At 32.3% G+C, this 17,936-nt stretch overlaps 3 protein-coding genes across 16 annotated transcripts; 1 reads left to right on the top strand and 2 right to left on the bottom strand.

The window, feature by feature from the left end:
* Positions 1 to 907: 907 nt before the first annotated feature.
* On the bottom strand, positions 908 to 5,998 carry LOC116337353 (discs overgrown protein kinase). 4 transcript variants are annotated; one of them, XM_031761808.1, is made up of 3 exons: positions 5,810 to 5,998; positions 4,415 to 4,685; positions 908 to 3,240 (listed from the first exon to the last, which is right to left on the bottom strand). In XM_031761808.1, exons 2-3 carry the CDS (start codon positions 4,514 to 4,516, stop codon positions 2,164 to 2,166), a joined length of 1,179 nt encoding a protein of 392 aa, XP_031617668.1. In that variant the 5' UTR covers positions 4,517 to 4,685; positions 5,810 to 5,998; the 3' UTR covers positions 908 to 2,163. The 4 variants fall into 4 exon arrangements, with proteins under 4 accessions (XP_031617668.1, XP_031617671.1, XP_031617670.1 ...); XM_031761811.1 differs by lacking the exon at positions 5,810 to 5,998 and adding an exon at positions 5,356 to 5,582; XM_031761810.1 differs by lacking the exon at positions 5,810 to 5,998 and adding an exon at positions 5,078 to 5,346.
* Positions 5,999 to 6,256: 258 nt separating this feature from the next.
* LOC116337357 lies at positions 6,257 to 15,254 on the top strand. Of its 11 annotated transcripts, none has more exons than XM_031761816.1 (3): positions 6,257 to 6,583; positions 12,220 to 12,316; positions 13,819 to 15,254. In XM_031761816.1, the coding sequence occupies exons 2-3, from the start codon at positions 12,304 to 12,306 to the stop codon at positions 14,097 to 14,099; spliced, it is 294 nt and encodes a 97-aa protein (XP_031617676.1). In that variant the 5' UTR covers positions 6,257 to 6,583; positions 12,220 to 12,303; the 3' UTR covers positions 14,100 to 15,254. The 11 variants fall into 11 exon arrangements, with proteins under 11 accessions (XP_031617676.1, XP_031617684.1, XP_031617680.1 ...); XM_031761824.1 differs by having other exon boundaries at positions 6,277 to 6,583; positions 13,822 to 15,254; XM_031761820.1 differs by lacking the exon at positions 6,257 to 6,583 and adding an exon at positions 8,102 to 8,116.
* LOC116337354 (pyrroline-5-carboxylate reductase 3) lies at positions 15,056 to 17,789 on the bottom strand. Its single transcript, XM_031761812.1, has 8 exons — positions 17,652 to 17,789; positions 17,282 to 17,542; positions 17,041 to 17,111; positions 16,730 to 16,906; positions 16,379 to 16,637; positions 15,648 to 15,767; positions 15,543 to 15,581; positions 15,056 to 15,474 (listed from the first exon to the last, which is right to left on the bottom strand). The coding sequence occupies exons 2-8, from the start codon at positions 17,349 to 17,351 to the stop codon at positions 15,404 to 15,406; spliced, it is 807 nt and encodes a 268-aa protein (XP_031617672.1). The 5' UTR covers positions 17,352 to 17,542; positions 17,652 to 17,789; the 3' UTR covers positions 15,056 to 15,403.
* Between the last annotated feature and the right edge of the window lie 147 nt (positions 17,790 to 17,936).

The raw sequence follows: 17,936 nt of genomic DNA, 5'->3' as shown, positions 1-17,936 counted from the left end.
TTTTCCCATTATGTTGTACATTCATTTATTTCGTTTTGTCTTGTATATATATGTGTGTGTGTTATCTGTCGGCCGATTTGGGAACCGGATTTCATTTTGCAGCACAAATTGAATTTAGGTAGTTATTCACCCCATCACCTCATAATAAAGTCTCACTTTTATCTGCTTCTCATTTGCTTGTTATTGTTTATTTGTTTTTTTAGAATATTAAGCTTCTTCGATATTAAAAAGGAGAGAATTTTTTTTAACTAAAAATGAAATTTATTAAATCATAAGCAGAAGAAAAAAAAAGGTACCATTAAAGAACAATATTCACAAATACTTTAATAAAATTTACAAAGTTTTTTTTTTTTTTTCTATTTTTATCATCATTTTTGATAATCTAGTGTGTTTTTTTTTGAAATTCAATTTTTTACTATTTTTCTGTTGATGCTTTCAAAGTCATTAATTCCCTTTAAATTAGAAGCATTTTGCATTCGGCGTCTATGACGGAATTCATTTTCGTTCAAGTGAATGTATAATAGAACATTCACTATCTATATAATCCCGAAAGTTGACATTATTTCGATGGATTTGTTCATGCGCTTATTATTTAGAAAAAAAATTGAAGAATAAAAGAATGAAAGCATTACACCCGATAAAGATGTAGCCGCATCCTTTCACAGTGTCCGTCGTCAAGTTTTTCGTTTGGAACAATTTCACCTAATAACCATATTGAAACCAAAATCGAAAAAAATTCAGATCAATCAGACGATGTACGTTTTACATTTTATTTTACACATTTGTTTTTATATTTGTTAACAACAAAAAAAAATCAGTTTTCATTTTTAATTTGTGTCTCTCAATGTTTGTGTGTATGTGTGTGTCTCAGTAAATCTAACGTTATATCATAATAATGTAAATGCGCTTTTTGTTTTACTTGTTAAAATGTATTTCATCTTTTATTTCTTTGTGTATAAACTAGAAATTTCTCACATTTCCCACGTTCAATTATTTTTTGTTTATAAATTTTAATTAAGAATTTATTGTGTTTTACATATTACGTGTTCGATTAATCGAAAGGGACTGTTCTTTCTATTTCGTAAACATTTAAATGAAGAAAAAAAAAGAGAATTGTGGTTATTTCGGTATCCGGACATGCATTTCTTCTCGACTCAATTCAAACAATTTTTTTTTATTCTAAACTTTTTATGCTTTTCGTTAAAAATTCTTTTTGTATCGAATCATCATATGTCAACGGTATTTTTTTTTTCTCACAGTATTTATTTTTTTTACAATCAATTTATATTGGTTTTTGTGTCAGTTTTATTTGAGAAAAAAAATGTATGTGTTTTCTTTTTCATTTAATTGTAACCGTAAATTTAGCAGTTTTAATTTTTTTTTTTTCAATATGTATGAATTATGACGACGAATAATGTAGACAATAGATATAACGACGAGTAATTGTGATTTCATTTAAAACTGCTAGTTTCCGCGTCTATTTCACTAATTTCAGTATTTATTCACGTTCATCTCTTTTTATACTCAAAAACAAAAAGAAAATGATTGGTTCGAATTAATAAAACGCGGAGAGACATGTATTTTACATATACATATAAAAAAGAACAAAGTAATAAAAAAGAGTGTATTTTTGTATTTTTTCTGTTTATCATTAAATTAAAAAAAAAGGAAAACTTTACCCTCTCTAATGGTTCAATTATCATTTCTAGAGTTTTAGAGACAAATTGTTACTAAAATGTATAATAACACTTTTCCCTCCGTATTATAGCATATTTTTCCTCACTTTTTTTTTTTCTTGTTTGCTTTAATTTAGTACATTGAATAAATGTTGTAGTCTCTGTGTGTCCCTACAACTTTCTCTGTTCTCCTTCTGATTCCATTTCTATTCAATATTCACGCTCTTATTTAATTAATTTTTTTCTCTCCTCTTCTTCGACTTATTCTTCTGCCACTTTTTCTCTTATACGCTGTTCCTATGTATTTGTTTTATCTCATTGTTTTATCAATGCAAAATTACTTGTTTTAATTTTCTCAATTTTGTTGTTGTTGTTGCTGTTTTATTTTTCATAATAAATGTTACTTGTAAATTTCCCTTTTGCTTATTTTTCGCAAGTGTTCCATGTGTTCGAAATGTGTGTGTTTTCATATGGGTTTCTGTGTTCCCTATTTTGCATTTCGTGAATCAGTCACCACATTTTGACCCCGAAGTCGCACCGATGAACGTCGTTCAGGTTTGTCGTGTGGTCGTGGGCTATTTGTTGCCATTGGTTCTTCGTTTGGATGATTTGTTATTTGATTACGTTTATTCGTTGGGCCATCATTATCTTCTTGCTGTTGTGCCGTGCCACTAGCCATCGCTGCACTTCCCATTGCACCAACGCCAGCGCTACCACTTACCGCATTGTTAGCTGCCCCACTGGCTATTGCATTTGTTCCTACCGCATTTCGTGAGCCACCAAATTTAAGCATATTCCAATCGAATACACAATCGTATGTGAAGCTCTTTTGATGAAATAGCGATCGGAATAATTTTCGCAGGTAATTATAATCGGGACGTTGTTCAAAATGTAATTGGCGGCAATATGTTAAATACGTTGGAAATTCGTTGGGAAAATTTTTGCAGAGCGTATCGATTGGTGTGGACAGTTTCTTTTCGGAAATTCGTTCATATTTCTGTCGTTTATTAACGGCCTTTAAACCTTGCCATGGAAGTGCGCCTAAATTAAAGTACATGAGTACATAACCCAATGATTCTAAGTCATCACGACGTGACTGTTCTATGCCCAAATGTGTATTTATCGATGCGTATCGCGCGGTGCCGGTTAAATTTTTGTTTTCCCGATACGGTATGTGCAGCAGTGTTCGCGAATCACGATATTTTTTCGCCAAACCAAAATCAATCATATACACTAGGTTGCCTTTCTTTCCGAGACCCATCAGAAAATTGTCTGGTTTAATGTCACGATGAATGAAATCGCGTGAATGAATGAAATCAATGCGGGATATCATTTGATCAGCTAACAGCAGTACGGTCTTCAGTGTAAACAATCTCGAGCAAAAATTGAATAAATCTTCAAGCGATGGACCAAGCAATTCTATCACCATTACATTATAATCACCTTCGGCACCGCACCAAATAATACGTGGTATTCCAATACCACCTTGCATCATTTTATAAAATTTGCTTTCTATGTGGAGTTGGGGATGCTTCGTTCGAATGCATTCTAATTTTATGGCAACCTGCAATCACAAAACAATATCACATCAAAATCAAAACGATGAACAAAAAAAACCATTCAAGTTTTTATTTCTGCTGTTTTTTTTCTGTTTTCATAAAAAAACCATTCAACTATGTACAGGTTAAGCATTAGTCTACCATAAATTGGAATCATTTCAACTGAATCGTAGGCCATACACACAAAATATTATGCGGATAAATAAGTCGAATGGTAGGCTATTCAATTCAAGTCTCGGTTGCAAATAATCAATTACTCCTATCATCTCTGGATTTTATTATGCAAAAAAAAAAGAAACAAAAAAACAAAACAAACCCATGGAAAGCACACGAAAGATGTGTAGCATGTTATTCAAATGTGTAATCACATTTATTCATTATAATCAAATGGCAAAAGACAGATCACGTCGGTGAATTTTGCATGTATATGTGTCGGTGTGTATTGCACAACAGTGGAGCTTCTGAAGTTCTATCCAGTCGTTTAAGTTCAGAATGTTTCTACTGTTTTACGTATATTTTGTTTATTCATGTTCGCAAACGTTGAATCTGAACATTGTCAGTCAAAGTGGAAGCCAATGCGAATATCTAATAGAATTGTAGAATTGTAACAATTGTACTGTTTTGAGGCGTTGATAATAGAAAATAATTTTAGGTCTTGTTTCATAACGATTTGAATATCGAAGTATGAAAACAGCACAGGAAATGGAAAAAGTAACGAAAAATAAACGAATTGACTGAATGAATTTAAAGAAAAAACAAAACTCGCGGCAAGACACGTGAGATGCGCTTTCACGTTCTTTCGAAGATGAATTGATTGAATAAAAACATCCTTTATTTCGTTTCTTATTGTCGTTGGAGATTTTCTTAAGAAAAAACGTGATGCGACAACATAATATCATTGTAAACATGAAAAATATGCTTATTTTTTCACGATTTAATTGGACCTGAATAATGTTGTAATCATTTTGATCTAAGACGTAAAAAGCATTCAATTGAATGCAATAAATTATTTTGTGAGTCTCTCTATTCTTCAAGAAAATACACATGCACGCATCGCACGCGCACCGCACACATATACACAAAGACAACGTTCCGTTATGTTCATAGCAACCCGTGTGCCCGTGTCCAGTGCCCTACTATCAATATTTGCAAACATATTTATTTCGTATCGAAAATTACCTCTTCGCCGGTTTTAATAGTTGTTCCCAAATAAATGTCGCCGAATGAACCGGAACCAATTTTTCGGCCTAGTCTGTATTTGTTTCCTACACGCAATTCCATGTTTCGAATTGATTTGTTGTCTTTCTGCGTCTAGATCACACACATACACACACACGCCACACTTGGGTCGGTTAATTTTGCAAATGCTTGGATTTGAGACCAAGTCTTTTCCTTGAAATGCACGTTAATTGACTTTAGTTGCTTCGTGTTGGATGCATACTCTCTGAAACTAGCATATAAAAAAAGAAACAGAAAAAATATAAAAGATTTAAAAAAAAATTCTCAATTCGTTTCATCAAACTGTTGCAGCGTACACTAAACATTTTTTTTCTCTTCACATTGTTAAATATAAGTCAAACACGCATAAACATGAAATACACTGGCATAAGCAAAAATTCGTTTGAAACTGATTCGTTTTTTCTGTGCATGTGTAGAACCAATAATAACCATGAATACAACAAATAAATTATGCAAAGTGTCTTGGTTTCAACGGTAAAATGTCAAATTTTCGTCCAATATCTCACTTCGACTTAGAATTTTAAAGACATTTTTTTTATTCTACATTCGTTTGACAGAAGAACGATTTTCTTCATCGAAAAGAAAAAGAAAACTTAAACTCACATTACTCATCATACCTTTTGCGGAACAAGAAAATATGAAGATATTGTGCGATTTTTTTTCACTGATTTAATTTATATGAATAAAATTGGTTGTCTCATCTCTCCTGGAAGTTCTCCATTCTTTTCATTGGATATGCATACGCGCTATCGACTCACAGTTGTTTCACGAAAAGAAAGCGACTTTGTATTTGAAACAAGGAAAAGAACAAAAAGGTCCAATGTACGGGTACTCAAAACACGACAATTTTTTTTTTTTTTTCGTTCGATTCTCTTTCTTACACAAGTTTGTTTGCTTCGAGATTTCACCGTTTTCGTTTTGGCATTTATTGTTTGATTATTTTTCTTGGTCACAATTTGCCAACACAGAACGACTTAGCGAACAGAAAACTTTTTCTATTCAATTTGGAAACAATGAAAATGCACTAAAACCTAAACCATTTCAGAGTGTCTTTTCTATTCCGAAGTTTTTTTTTCTCTCTCACTCTCTGTCGATTTCGTATTTACGCTTGCATGTAGTCGTATGAATATCAAATATGTATATGCTGACTCTGTTTGAAATGTACTTGCTGAAACTTCATTTGTAGATGTGCGCGAGTGTATGGAGGCAACGAATGGACGCAGTGCAAGTTTCAACAATGTATATGTACTGTTTTTTTTTATGAACCTTATTATTTTCTTCTTTCAATTCCCGAAAATTCATCAATTTGCTCGAATTTTTCATGGAAAATCTTACCAATTCTTCAATTCCAAGGTGGTTTTTGATTGAAAACTGATTGTTGAACAGCGTTTTCGTGGCGATAAATGATCCGTCTGGCAACAATTAAATTATAATAATTTCTGGTTTTTTGTCTGCCTTTTCTTTTAGTGTGAATTTTTGCTATTCTTTCTTTGTAAATGTCTGATTCGCTTGTGCTGCGCCCTCTGCATCTTTCATATTACGGAACGGTCGCCATTTTTACTAAACACACACGCACACATACGCATAGGTCTCGCACTCTCTCATTGTGTATTGCACAAACATTCAAATGCCTGCGTACTCAACCGAATTCTACTTAAAAAGTGTTGACGAACTCACTTTTAGAACGCAACACAACGCATCTGTCACTTTATCCAAGCCAACATTCAAATCAAAGTACTATTTTGATAGTTTCGCACCGAATTACATTTGCGCTTGGGTTTTCGTTTTTCAGTTTTTTTGATGAATTTCTCTTTCAAAAACAATTACTTGGGCATAATAATTTATTTCATTTGCAAAACGATGATAATCAAAATAGCTGCAAACAACATTCATAATCTAAAAAAGAATCGATTTAAATGTAAAAATAAAAAAAATCAACGAAAGTTTTAGGACAAAAGCGCCCGTTACAAAAATAAAATAATGTGAAAAGTGGTTTTTAATAAATTGATGCGGAATAACAAATTTTTTTTTTTTGGGAGACGTGATAAAGTGATATATTCGGTGAATATGTACAACAATTAACAAGCTGAAATTTGAGAAAAATATAAGGTATTGATTCATACTCAAGAAAAATATTTATGTCAATTTTATAATCATGAAGAGTATGCTTTTACGTTTTTTCGCGTTATGGTAAAAAAAATAATGAATAAACAATGGTTGCGGACGCAACAAATTTGAAATTGTGTACTAAAATGACTAAATTAAGTATATTTGACATTTCAAATTTACAATTTCCATAGCATATTGTTGATATATTATTATTATTTTTGTTGACGTTTCGAATTAACGAAATGAATTGTTCAAATAACTTTCGTACATTTATTTTCTATAGTACAATTACGACATAATGTTTTTTTTGTTGTTTAAAATTACGCATGAATTCGTTTAAATATGCTTAAATTATGACATGATCATCATTTAAACGATATCTTAGATTTTGAAATTAGCAGCTGCAGTACCCAAAAATGAGCTCACGCCTACTTAAATTTTACAGTTTATCTGAAAATATTCCGTTTTATGTCTGATTATTAATTCAAAAAATTATGCAAATTCCAAAAGATTTTCCAATCGTTTTTAATGCGTTTCATTGTCTGTTTTCCCATCAAAATTCAATGATTTGATTCTTTATCAATGGATGGCGCTATGGCATTGCTGAAAATCGTTTAAATGGTGTCATTTTCTTTTTCATTTTTTTGAAGGAGACTCAAACGAGTAAAATCGGTTTTGAGTTTGTAAACAAAGCATTGTTGATAACAGAAAACGTTACATTAATCAACTGAATAAAAAATCTTAAATATGAAGAAAAATGGAATAAATTCCACAAAGTTTCGCCAATTATATAAATAAAGCGTCGAGTTTTGAAATGAGACCAATTCCATCTCTAAATAACTGTAGACGTAATCGTTTAATTAAGATTGGTAATCAGTTGAATAACACAGTTTTTTTTTTTAAATAAAATGAATGTACCAATTAGATTACCAAGTTGCTTATTGTCTACCATTGCTCTCATCTATAAAACCATGTTCCTTGACACCCAATCCTCAATTTGAACCTTCAAAGTTGTTTCACATCGTTGAATAAGTCAATTACTTGTCCATTCGCCATTCGATACAATCGTACAATCAACAACATACATATAAATGGTGATTCAATATGTGTTTCTCTTTAACGTTGTTGAAAGGTTGAAGATTGGCATTTTTTTTTTGTTCGAAAAGATAAGCAGATATGTATGTGTGGTCACCATTTGCACTTTGCCATTAGTCTTATTCCCAAACGTAATCCCTTGTGCATCAGCAATTTATTCTGGATTCACATGAAATACAAAATCATTTATTGGCTCATGTATGGAATGCTGATCCATTGATGCGCTTTGTTGTCGTATGAATTTGACATCCACATCACACAAGTACCACCATCACCACCACCATGCCAACATGCACGCATACACGTTGTGCGCAAGCATACATTCACGCTAGACACTCACAATTTGGACGACGTAATATATAATTCGCTACGCAAAACGACAAAGAAGAAGTAAAAAAAAAAACGAAGTTCGAACAAAACAGTTGATGTGTGCTTTGGGTCTGTCGCCTTTTATTATTATTGGTGTGTGCTCGTTTTTGTTATTTTTCATTTCTCTCTCTCTCATACGTGTGGTGATTTTGTTGTGTTTTTTCATTCAAACTTACATGTTGCATACACATCGAACACACAATGAAAACACTTCGATCAAGTCTATCTGTGGATTCATTGAAATAATAACAGTGAATAGCAACAACAACATATAAATTCAACTTTACGCGCTAGTTCAGCATTCTAACTGAAGCAATACGGACTTTTCACAGCTGTAACACGTATCGATTCTCGTCATACTCTCGACCGATTTGCGATTAATCAGATGTCAACCAGAAATTTTGTGTTTTAATCGAAAAATCAGATCATCGAAAAATTAGAAAAATAAAGTCCTTGCAATCAATAAAAGTAGTGAACTTGAGTGATTCGCGGACAATCGTGATATCGATGTGAATTCAATAGTTTAACGCTGTAGCATTAATTTAATTCAGCACAATCAAACAGAGCGATAAAACTCTATGATACGAAATTATTTTTTTCATCAATTTTATTATTGTGCCAAGCCCAAATAGAGTCATTCAAAACGCATTTACCTTTCCCGTTGTTTTATAATTCGTTTTTTTCTTAATTGTTGTTGTTCATTTTTGATTGTTTGTTGAAATTCTAAAAAAATTCAACAGTAATACTCAAGTATAAAAAATATCATAAAGAAAAACGTTGTCACGAAGAAACAAAGTCTATACGAACAAAAATTTCAACTTATAAAACTGATTGCCAAGTTAAAATAAAGAGTGTACGGGTACACGTGTGTTCCATACACGGTGATTGTTTATTATTGCGCATATAATACTTGTAAAGTGCGTATACACAAAGTGAAAGGAAAACGAACAAAATACACATCGTATTGTGCGCGCACATTGTAAAATGCATACAGGTGAAGTTCACATACGTCCTCTCACAATAATCTTATAAACGCAACAAAAGCAAAAAAAAAAAACGCAAAATCATATAAGGATCACGCAAAACGATGAAAAAAACATTAAATAAATAAGGTGATCTAAAAGGTAAATTAGAAATAAGTTGTTTTCAATTAATTCTCAATCGACATATTCTCGACGCTCTTTATCGAATCACAAATGTCATTGATAACTTTAATTATAGTGCACATTGAATGATATTCTAATATCAACGGATTTTGGTTTGCAAATTACTCGTAATATACTGTGTACATGGAATTAGCTTAATTATTTTGTTGTTGTAAGAGCGATAACCATTGGTGGTGTGAGGCAGTTGATCGCGTGAACATTACGTCATTGGTACAGTTTTTCCTTCTTCATTTATTTCAATCGAAATTTCATGAACATTACCGAAAAAAACAACAATAACAACAGTATTCGTGTTATCTCCGGAAAACGAGGCAAAGTAAAGTGACATTCGTTGAAAAATAACACACGCGATAAACAGAGTATACGCTAATTTTATCATTATTATGAACGATAGGAATAATAATAATAAAAAACACAATGTAAATGTGAATCACATATTTTGAAAATACGATCAAATAAATTTTCGTGCACGTCGAGCGAAAATTTATTTGTCGCCAACGGTGCGCGGCATTGTTGATCATTTGTGTGTTGATTTATTTATCGCGCATTTTTTTGATCTGCTCATCAAATAATGAGTCAACCAGCAAATTAGCCGGTATTCCTTGTAAAAGTGTGTTGATTCATTATATCATCAGACCAATTTAAGATATAAATCCAAAAATAAGCATGTATTTCATCTAAAAATAAACATAATTTTTGATTGATGGTTATGTTGTTACGCACTCAAAAAAAAATGACAGCACTGTAAACAAAATTCGTCTTCGTTTAGAATGTAGTCAATTGTTGTTAATCATCTTGTTAAATAAATTGTTGCAAATTGTAATGCAGCATGTAAAATAATGTGATGACTATTGTTCACGTCAGCAAAACAGATGATCACACCGAATTCACAATTTAAAGCGTATTTTCTTTCATTGAACGATGTTCTTTTATTAGAACCAGGAACAACATTTCGAACAATAAAACATTGTAAATTAAGCGACAAATCTAATGGTATCCTAATTTTATTGTAAGAGTTTTAATTTTATTGGTCTTTGACACGGGTTGGTTTAATTGACCATGTGTGTGTGCTCGTGCACTAATGTTAGTTTGTTTATTTGATGCGCATTTTACCATATTTTTTATTGTTGTTATTTGGTTTGTGTCACCGTTAAACAATGAAATGCATAAGCACACGCATTTTCAATGTTGAATAAATATCATGTGTGTTGAAAATAACCTTGCTGTTGTTTTTCCCCCAGATCAGAGTCGCCTGTTGTTGTCGTTGTTGTTTCTTTGAAATAATAATCATTTCTCTAAATCATAACTTGAGATCCGTGTTGATAAACCAGATCAGACAAGAGACAATGTTTAAGACGAAGGCGTTCGCGACGATAATTTTATCGTTTGATTTTACGTTGAATTTTCCGCAATGACACATTGTCGGGACGGAGAATAACAAAAACCAAAAAAAAAAAAACTAGAGGGGACAGTTCATTGTGATTTATTAGTATTTAATTTAGACTCATTTTTTTGAGCGGGCAAGCGTATCGCTTTCCAATGGTGAAACCGAAAATTCTTTTTGTTGGCAATTGTTCTTGTTTCAAAATCACATACTGCATTAAGTATGTCACTGTCAATGGTATGTTTATGCCATTATTTATGTTATTCGTATATGATGAATTAAAAAAAACAGAGAACATTTTGACTATCGCAGAGAGTCAAGCCTCCGTTTTGAATTAAGCTATTTTTGTTTATGACACATAAGAATAGTTCAATAGAAATGAATCATTTGACACTCTTGTGATGAGCGTAGAGAGAGAGAAAACCGCGAGTGACCGATCACACATGTGAATTTGCACGTACGAAAATTACAGGTCTTCTCTTTTCTGGTATTCGCCATAACAAAAGGTGAAGGCTCGATTCCAATGTTATGTTCGCATTACAATACGAAATCGATTCAGACGCACACTTCAGTGCACACAGTTAAACTTTGAAAGAATCGATTGTAGTTCAAACTAAAATCTATAATGCACAACCCATCTCTCCGTATCAGTTGAAACTGTTGATCGATAGATGTTTCTATTTAAAATCGAAAACGTAATCAAACAGCAATTAACATGTTGACTTGAAAGATCGTAAAAAGGTTACTGCCCGAACGTAATACAAAAGTTTATAACTTTTTTTTCGTATTGGCGTATTTTAATATGAACGTAAAGCGAATTATGGAAAAAATAAACTTAGCAGTAAACCTGATATATGTACATACAGCGCTAAGTTTGCCGATATTTTCCAATACATTATCGAATACGACAACGATCCAATTTCAGTTTTTTTTTATTCAAATAATAATAATAATACCTTTATTTCTATTAGAATCATTGTAAATTTCCAATAGATTCGAGTTCAATTCGTTCTTATTGAATCCTTGAAGCTGCATGTGAGTCCTCGAAAAAAAAAGAGATATTGTTGATATAAAACGAATGACTATGAATTGTTTCGTTTTGGGTTTAAAAAAAATGTAAATAGTTACACAATAATGAAATACAAAGTAATAACACATAGATAAAGAAACTTAATACATTGAATACAATTTTATGCATAGCAAGCAATTTGGTCTTTTATTGTGGTTTGATAATGGGTTTTTGTAAAAATTGCCAAATCTGCATTTTATCGAAATCGAATTTATTCAAGGTTGTAAATGTTCAAAAACAACAAAAAATAACACACAAACACACCGAAAGCGAATTCATTCAGTGCCGGTAATCAACAAACGCTGTGGTGACATTTCGTTTTTGCTATTTTTACTCGAAGTAGCGTCAAAGAAGAAACCACTCATTTGTGTATTGTGATTGATATTTACTTCTCATTCCATTTTACATTTCGTTTATTTGCACACACGATTAAACGAAATACTATTCGATTTCAAAAAAAAAACTCTTCGGTAGATTTTAACATTTTTGAGAAAAACACATTAACTTTAACGTCATCCTTTCAATCATAGTTTATTTTTTGTCTGTTTTCCAGGTAGACGATTGAAAAGCGACCGGATATTCGCAGCCAGCAACGTATATTTGTGAATGAATTGAACAGAAATCCATTTCATCGAAAATGACAGTTTTAGGTGAGTCAAACTAAATTCTATTTGTGTGAAGAGAAAGATAGAGGGAGAGAGAGAGAGGGAGGGTGAAAGCGCAATGCTTTTCGCCGGGCGTTTATTTTTTGTATATGAGTGAAGAGTCAGCATTAAATTAGAGTGAACATCCGTTGTCTTATCACATCATCCTCAGCTATGTATACTGAATATTTGACACGTTCAAGCAAATTTTCATTTGAAAATGCGCACATACTTTCCGTCAATACATTCATTCAAAAAATGAAGTATCGGCATTTAGAATCAGCTACGGTTCAGAAAAAACCACGAGAAGTTAACGGAAATGCGCATACAATTGATGATTTCGTCATAATTTTTGCCTTCACAAGCAAATACAATCGGTGTGGCAAAATCAAATACAAAATCGATTTTATAGTTCTGTTATTATTATCAAGCTTCTATTTTCTTATCAAGTCTTTTTTTTTGTTTGTTTCATTTTCGCAATTATTGCGAGTTCAATGAGTTTGAAAAGTTCATTTGAATTCGTTGTGGGACAGAGGGAACAAAATAAAAACTACGTTGTCAACAAAAGTTTTAAGCGATAAGGGGATTTTTGATAAGATTCAAGCGCAAAAATCATCGTATTTAAATGATATTGAACTTGAGTCGGGTTTTCACAAAAGGAAAGAAACAGAAGCAAAAGCAGAAAATCTATTTCTGTTTCTGTCTCTTGCCATTTTTTGAGGGTGTGCAAGAAAGAACAGAAACAGAATGTTATTTTCAGATAATCATTGTTGATATTTCTTGCATTGTCATTGTGCGATTTGTGCCTTACAAATACAAATTGTGTGTATTTCGCAAAAATGCAAAATTATTGTGAACAAATTGCAGCATGTATAATGCTGCAAATCATTATTTTTTTTAGTCGATTTCAGAGCTTTGGTCACTCTTCTTTTGTTGCTCAAGAAAAAAGAGAAAAAGTTCGTATAAGTGCTCTCAACGTTTTGGTTGATCGACATTTGATGGGAGTTCAGGGAGTAATTTCAGCCCGTTTTCAAAATTTTTGGATGTTTTGAAGGAAGATCTGGAAGGTGTTCCCACAAATTGGGTACCGAAATCAATGAGTGCGCATCACAAGTTGTGTATGACAACTTTCAGGTCTTTGGCATTTAAATATAGAGCACATCATTCATCAATCGGTCGTATTGTCGAGAAATGTTTTGGTTCAATCATAACGAAATCTTCTTAATAGGTTTAAGCATTGTACGTGACATGCGATGCAAAAAAGATACAATAAGACAAATCGAGTTTCAAGTTTATTTTCCACTCCTGTTCTTACTCTCTCTATTGTGTACACTCTCTCACTTTCTATCTGAACGAATTCTCTACAATAAATTGCATTGGATATTTTTCGTATGTGAAAAGAAGCGGAAGTTTCAATTCACCTGCATTTATATTGATTTGATATGATTTGATTTGTGATGAAACGTTAATGATTTTCTCTCTTCCAATTCGTTTATCTCGTTTTAAAGCAGTTTCGGACAACCTTTCGGCTGAGCCAATTTGGAATTTGGAGCGACGTGAGTCTTCGGGCCATTTGTTTTGGTGCCGTGATTCATCCAAAGTAAAATTCCGATGCGACGTCGAAGTAATGGAATATGAAAAAGACCCGGAAGAACACAAGAGCTTTTACGATTCAAATAACAATACAACCACCGAAAAATTGACAAATGTTGCTGTTGTTTGTGCAACATGCATCGCGGCTATTGCGGTAACGGTATTTTTGCCGTGGTTCCTGATTGGATCCAATTAGTTTTTAGCATTTTTTTTCTTTTCATTGAATTTTAATGATCGTTTTCTTTGGTTTTTAAACTTCTATATTTATATATTGGTGTTGTAGTCAATTTATATATACATATTATATATATCGTCTACAGTCAGCGACTGGTATTTTGGCACATGGTTAGAACAAAACGAAATGTTTTTGTACATCTGTCAATCAATGTGTGTAATATACATAAACAAAATATAAAATCGGTATATAAAATCGGTAGTATAAATTTGTATGTTTCGGTCAAAACCGATTTTCAGATTTTGTATATGTATATGTTTGTGTTGGGTATGAAAATATGTGACATATGTTGACTGTGAGCGCCGTCTGACGCAAACTAGCTGTAAGAAGAATGATTTGAGTGAAAATGATTCACATACAATTTTCAATAATTTTTTTTTCAATTTTATGAATTTCAGTAAATTGATTAACTTAGTTCATTATATTGAGATTTTTGCATAATTTTATTTCCAAAAAATCCATTCAATTTAACATAAAATCCCGACTCAAGCGTTGAAATCTGCCAATTTCGAAATCGCCGTCAATTTGAACTTGCCGTTACTACTAGACCATTTTGCTTTTCTCTCTTGAATCGGTGTCATATTCAAGACTAAACATTCAAACGGGAGCATAAACACAATTTTTTTTTTGGTTAAATCGGCACACAATCAACTTTAAACGAAAATTTGCATTTGCGACCATCTAACGAAAATCGATTAAATAATTTCACAATTTGGTGACCGAATGATTTGTTGAGAGGACAATTCGAAACAAAAGTGGATTAAATTTTGTAGTAATTCAAATTTATGTGAAAAACTATAGGTAAAGTGCTTTTTTTTATATTGTTGTTGTATTTTTTTTGATGCGACAACTTTTTTTTCTAAATAATAGTAGAAAAATAAAAGAAATTATTTAATGCATATTGTAATCGTAGCATGTCCTTTTGAATTGATATTTTATTCTCGAATAGATCGTAACTGTGTAACGGTAATTTTCGAGTTTTTATTTTCATTTTTTTTCGTCTTGAAGAATGGGAAATGGATTTTTTTTTATTAAAATATGGTATCTATAAAAAAATAAGATTGAAACTGTCTCAAGACCCAACATATACCCGAGAATAATATTTAAAAAAAAAAATGAAGATCTAGTTTATTCTAGAAAATATTTCGATAAACATTTATGGAATAATGGGATATGTCTTCAAATTAATATTGTACAGCATTTTTTTAAATATATAATTACGTAAGCAACAAATAAAAAAAGGTTCAAATTAAAATGTTGTTATGTTATTTTTTACTAATCTCTCTGCATCGTAAAGTGGCCGATTCGACGGCACCAGCAACTGTAGAACGGAATGCTGACAATCGAAAGAGGATTTTATTTTAGTTACTTTTCACAGGATTGTAATTTAAAAAAAATGCTCACCATTTGCTTCTAAATGCCAAAGGCCGGACGCTGTGGAACCTATAAATGCACACAACATAATAAAGTTGATTTGATCTTAACTGATTTTTATATGTGTTCAATTACCTGCTGGACTTGTAACATCGTCTTTCAGTTTGCCAGGATGTACACCTGAATCGCGTAGTAATTGTCCAGAACCGAGCACTGTTTGCGATGCTAAACGGTAAGCGAGATCACGTGGTAGTCCTATAAAAATGTATAGTATACTATAACTATATTGCTAACTGCACACAATTATGTTAAATAGTTTAATTAAATAACATGTTTAAAACTTTCCTATGGAAATAAAAGAAATCAATTCATGTTAAATGGGCGCATTTTCACCCTCTTAAAGTCAGTAATTCCCCAATTATGAAATGGCACAAAAAAAAGTTAGAATTAGTTTTTCAAAGTTTTTGCATTTTTTGTCAAACTTTTTCATACACTGTAACTACGATTGTAATCATTGGCCCTTTAAGAATAGTATAAGCTCTGGTGTGACGCAATTCAAATTAAGTTTTTTTTTTTTTTGCAAAATTCACCTCCCAACTATTGTTGATTTTGTGCCGATATTTTGGTATAGTTTCAAAAAAGAAACAGTTTATATTCTTTGCGAGTATTATTTAAAAGGAAAACTAACTAATCGCCATTGATATTGGTGGTATTCGTGATTAAATAAAAAAAGTGAATAAAGAAAATTTTCAATTTCCATTCGAAACTATTGTCAATGTGTGTTATTGACGTGTGAATGACATCATTTTGATTAAAAAGAACTGTTTTGAAACCCAAAAAATGTTGTTAAATTGAATGAGTCAAACCCATTTTAACGGCGCCATCAGCAAGTCCTTCAATCATAACAAACACATAAGCCGGACCACTTCCACTAAGTGCTGTTACAGCATCCATCATGTCTTCGGTGATTTCTTCACTTGTTCCAATTGATTGCAGCAGTGATTGTGCGATGTCAGCATCATTTTGCGTTGCATTCTTTCCTCGAACAAAAACCGAACATCCCTGATTAACAATGGCCGGTGTGTTCGGCATTACACGTATAACTCTCGTTTTTTGCGGCAAAATCTATTGTGTATTCATTGCGAAATGATGAAATGGCTATCAATATTAATATTTGCTATATGCTACATGTTAATTAATCACATGTGAAAGCTTACATTTTCCATTTGTGCAATTGTAATGCCCATGGCAACCGAGATGAACAGCTTATTCGTTGCAATGCTCTTTATCTCTTGTAAAACTCCGGGCACAACTGCCGGCTTAACTGACACAAACACAACATCGGATTCTTCAACGACCGGAGCATTTTCTGTTATCGTTTTTGCACCAATCGCCTAATACCACAGAGAATAATTAATTGAATAGAAATGAAAAAGGAACGGCAATGTTAAAAAGAGACCATAGGGAGTCTCTCTCAGAGTGAAAACAAATCGAACCGTAGACATTTAATTGAATCAAATTGTCTAACCTTGAACGCATTTAAACTGAGCTGATCCGATGGATGGCAACTGGCTGTTACTCGATCAGCTTTCGTCAAACCTTTCAATTACGAATGAAAGAATAAAAAAAAGACATGGTTACACTATTACAAGTACAGACAAACTTCGATGAAAATCGAATTGGTCGCTATTTGATTAAATTATGTGTTCTCGTTGCTTTGTAACGATGCAATCAATTGTAAGCATTGTGAAATCACATCTTTTACTTACCGGCTTTAATGAAACCTTTTGCCATGGCTTGGGCAATTTTTCCACCACCGATGAATCCAATTTTATGCATTTTGTATAGGTTTTCCGATGGTAAGGCACTTTGAATTATACTCTTTTTTTTTTCGTCTTTAAACCTTTAAACGGAATATTTGTACGAGAACCGGGAGAAACACTGTATCGTACGCTGTATTGTACACATATAAATGTCTGATGTTTTGGTATACTGTTTTCAATGGATTGAAACAGACAGCAATGGCATATCTAAATTGATTTAAATTAGAAATGTCGTTGTATTGCTGATTATTGCGAAATTATCTTGGAAACATTATTTGTTCAATATAACTATACATAGTATAAATGTTTTTTATACTTAAACGTTCAAAGACGAATTGACCATATGTGTGATTGAGTGACTTTTAGCCGTTTCAAAAACTACACTCCAACATATTCCCGATTATGAAACAGTGCTCTTTTACTGATAAATTGACACACAGTGCACACGTAAACGCAATTGAACGATTTTATTTTTCGTTCTATGATCTTTATATTTATACATGCCAGCACAATGTGCAAAGTACAACAACACACTTCTGGTCAGTCGATCTGTGTGTGCGCATTATCTTTGTTTTCGTTCAATTGTTGACGAGTTCGATGT

This window comes from Contarinia nasturtii, unplaced genomic scaffold (genome assembly GCF_009176525.2).
Source record: "Contarinia nasturtii isolate CC-2019 unplaced genomic scaffold, AAFC_CNas_1.1 Cnas_scaffold_285, whole genome shotgun sequence".
Taxonomy (NCBI): domain Eukaryota; kingdom Metazoa; phylum Arthropoda; class Insecta; order Diptera; family Cecidomyiidae; genus Contarinia; species Contarinia nasturtii.
Note: the sequence above shows the minus strand (reverse complement) of the source record. Positions and strands in the feature narration are given on the sequence as shown.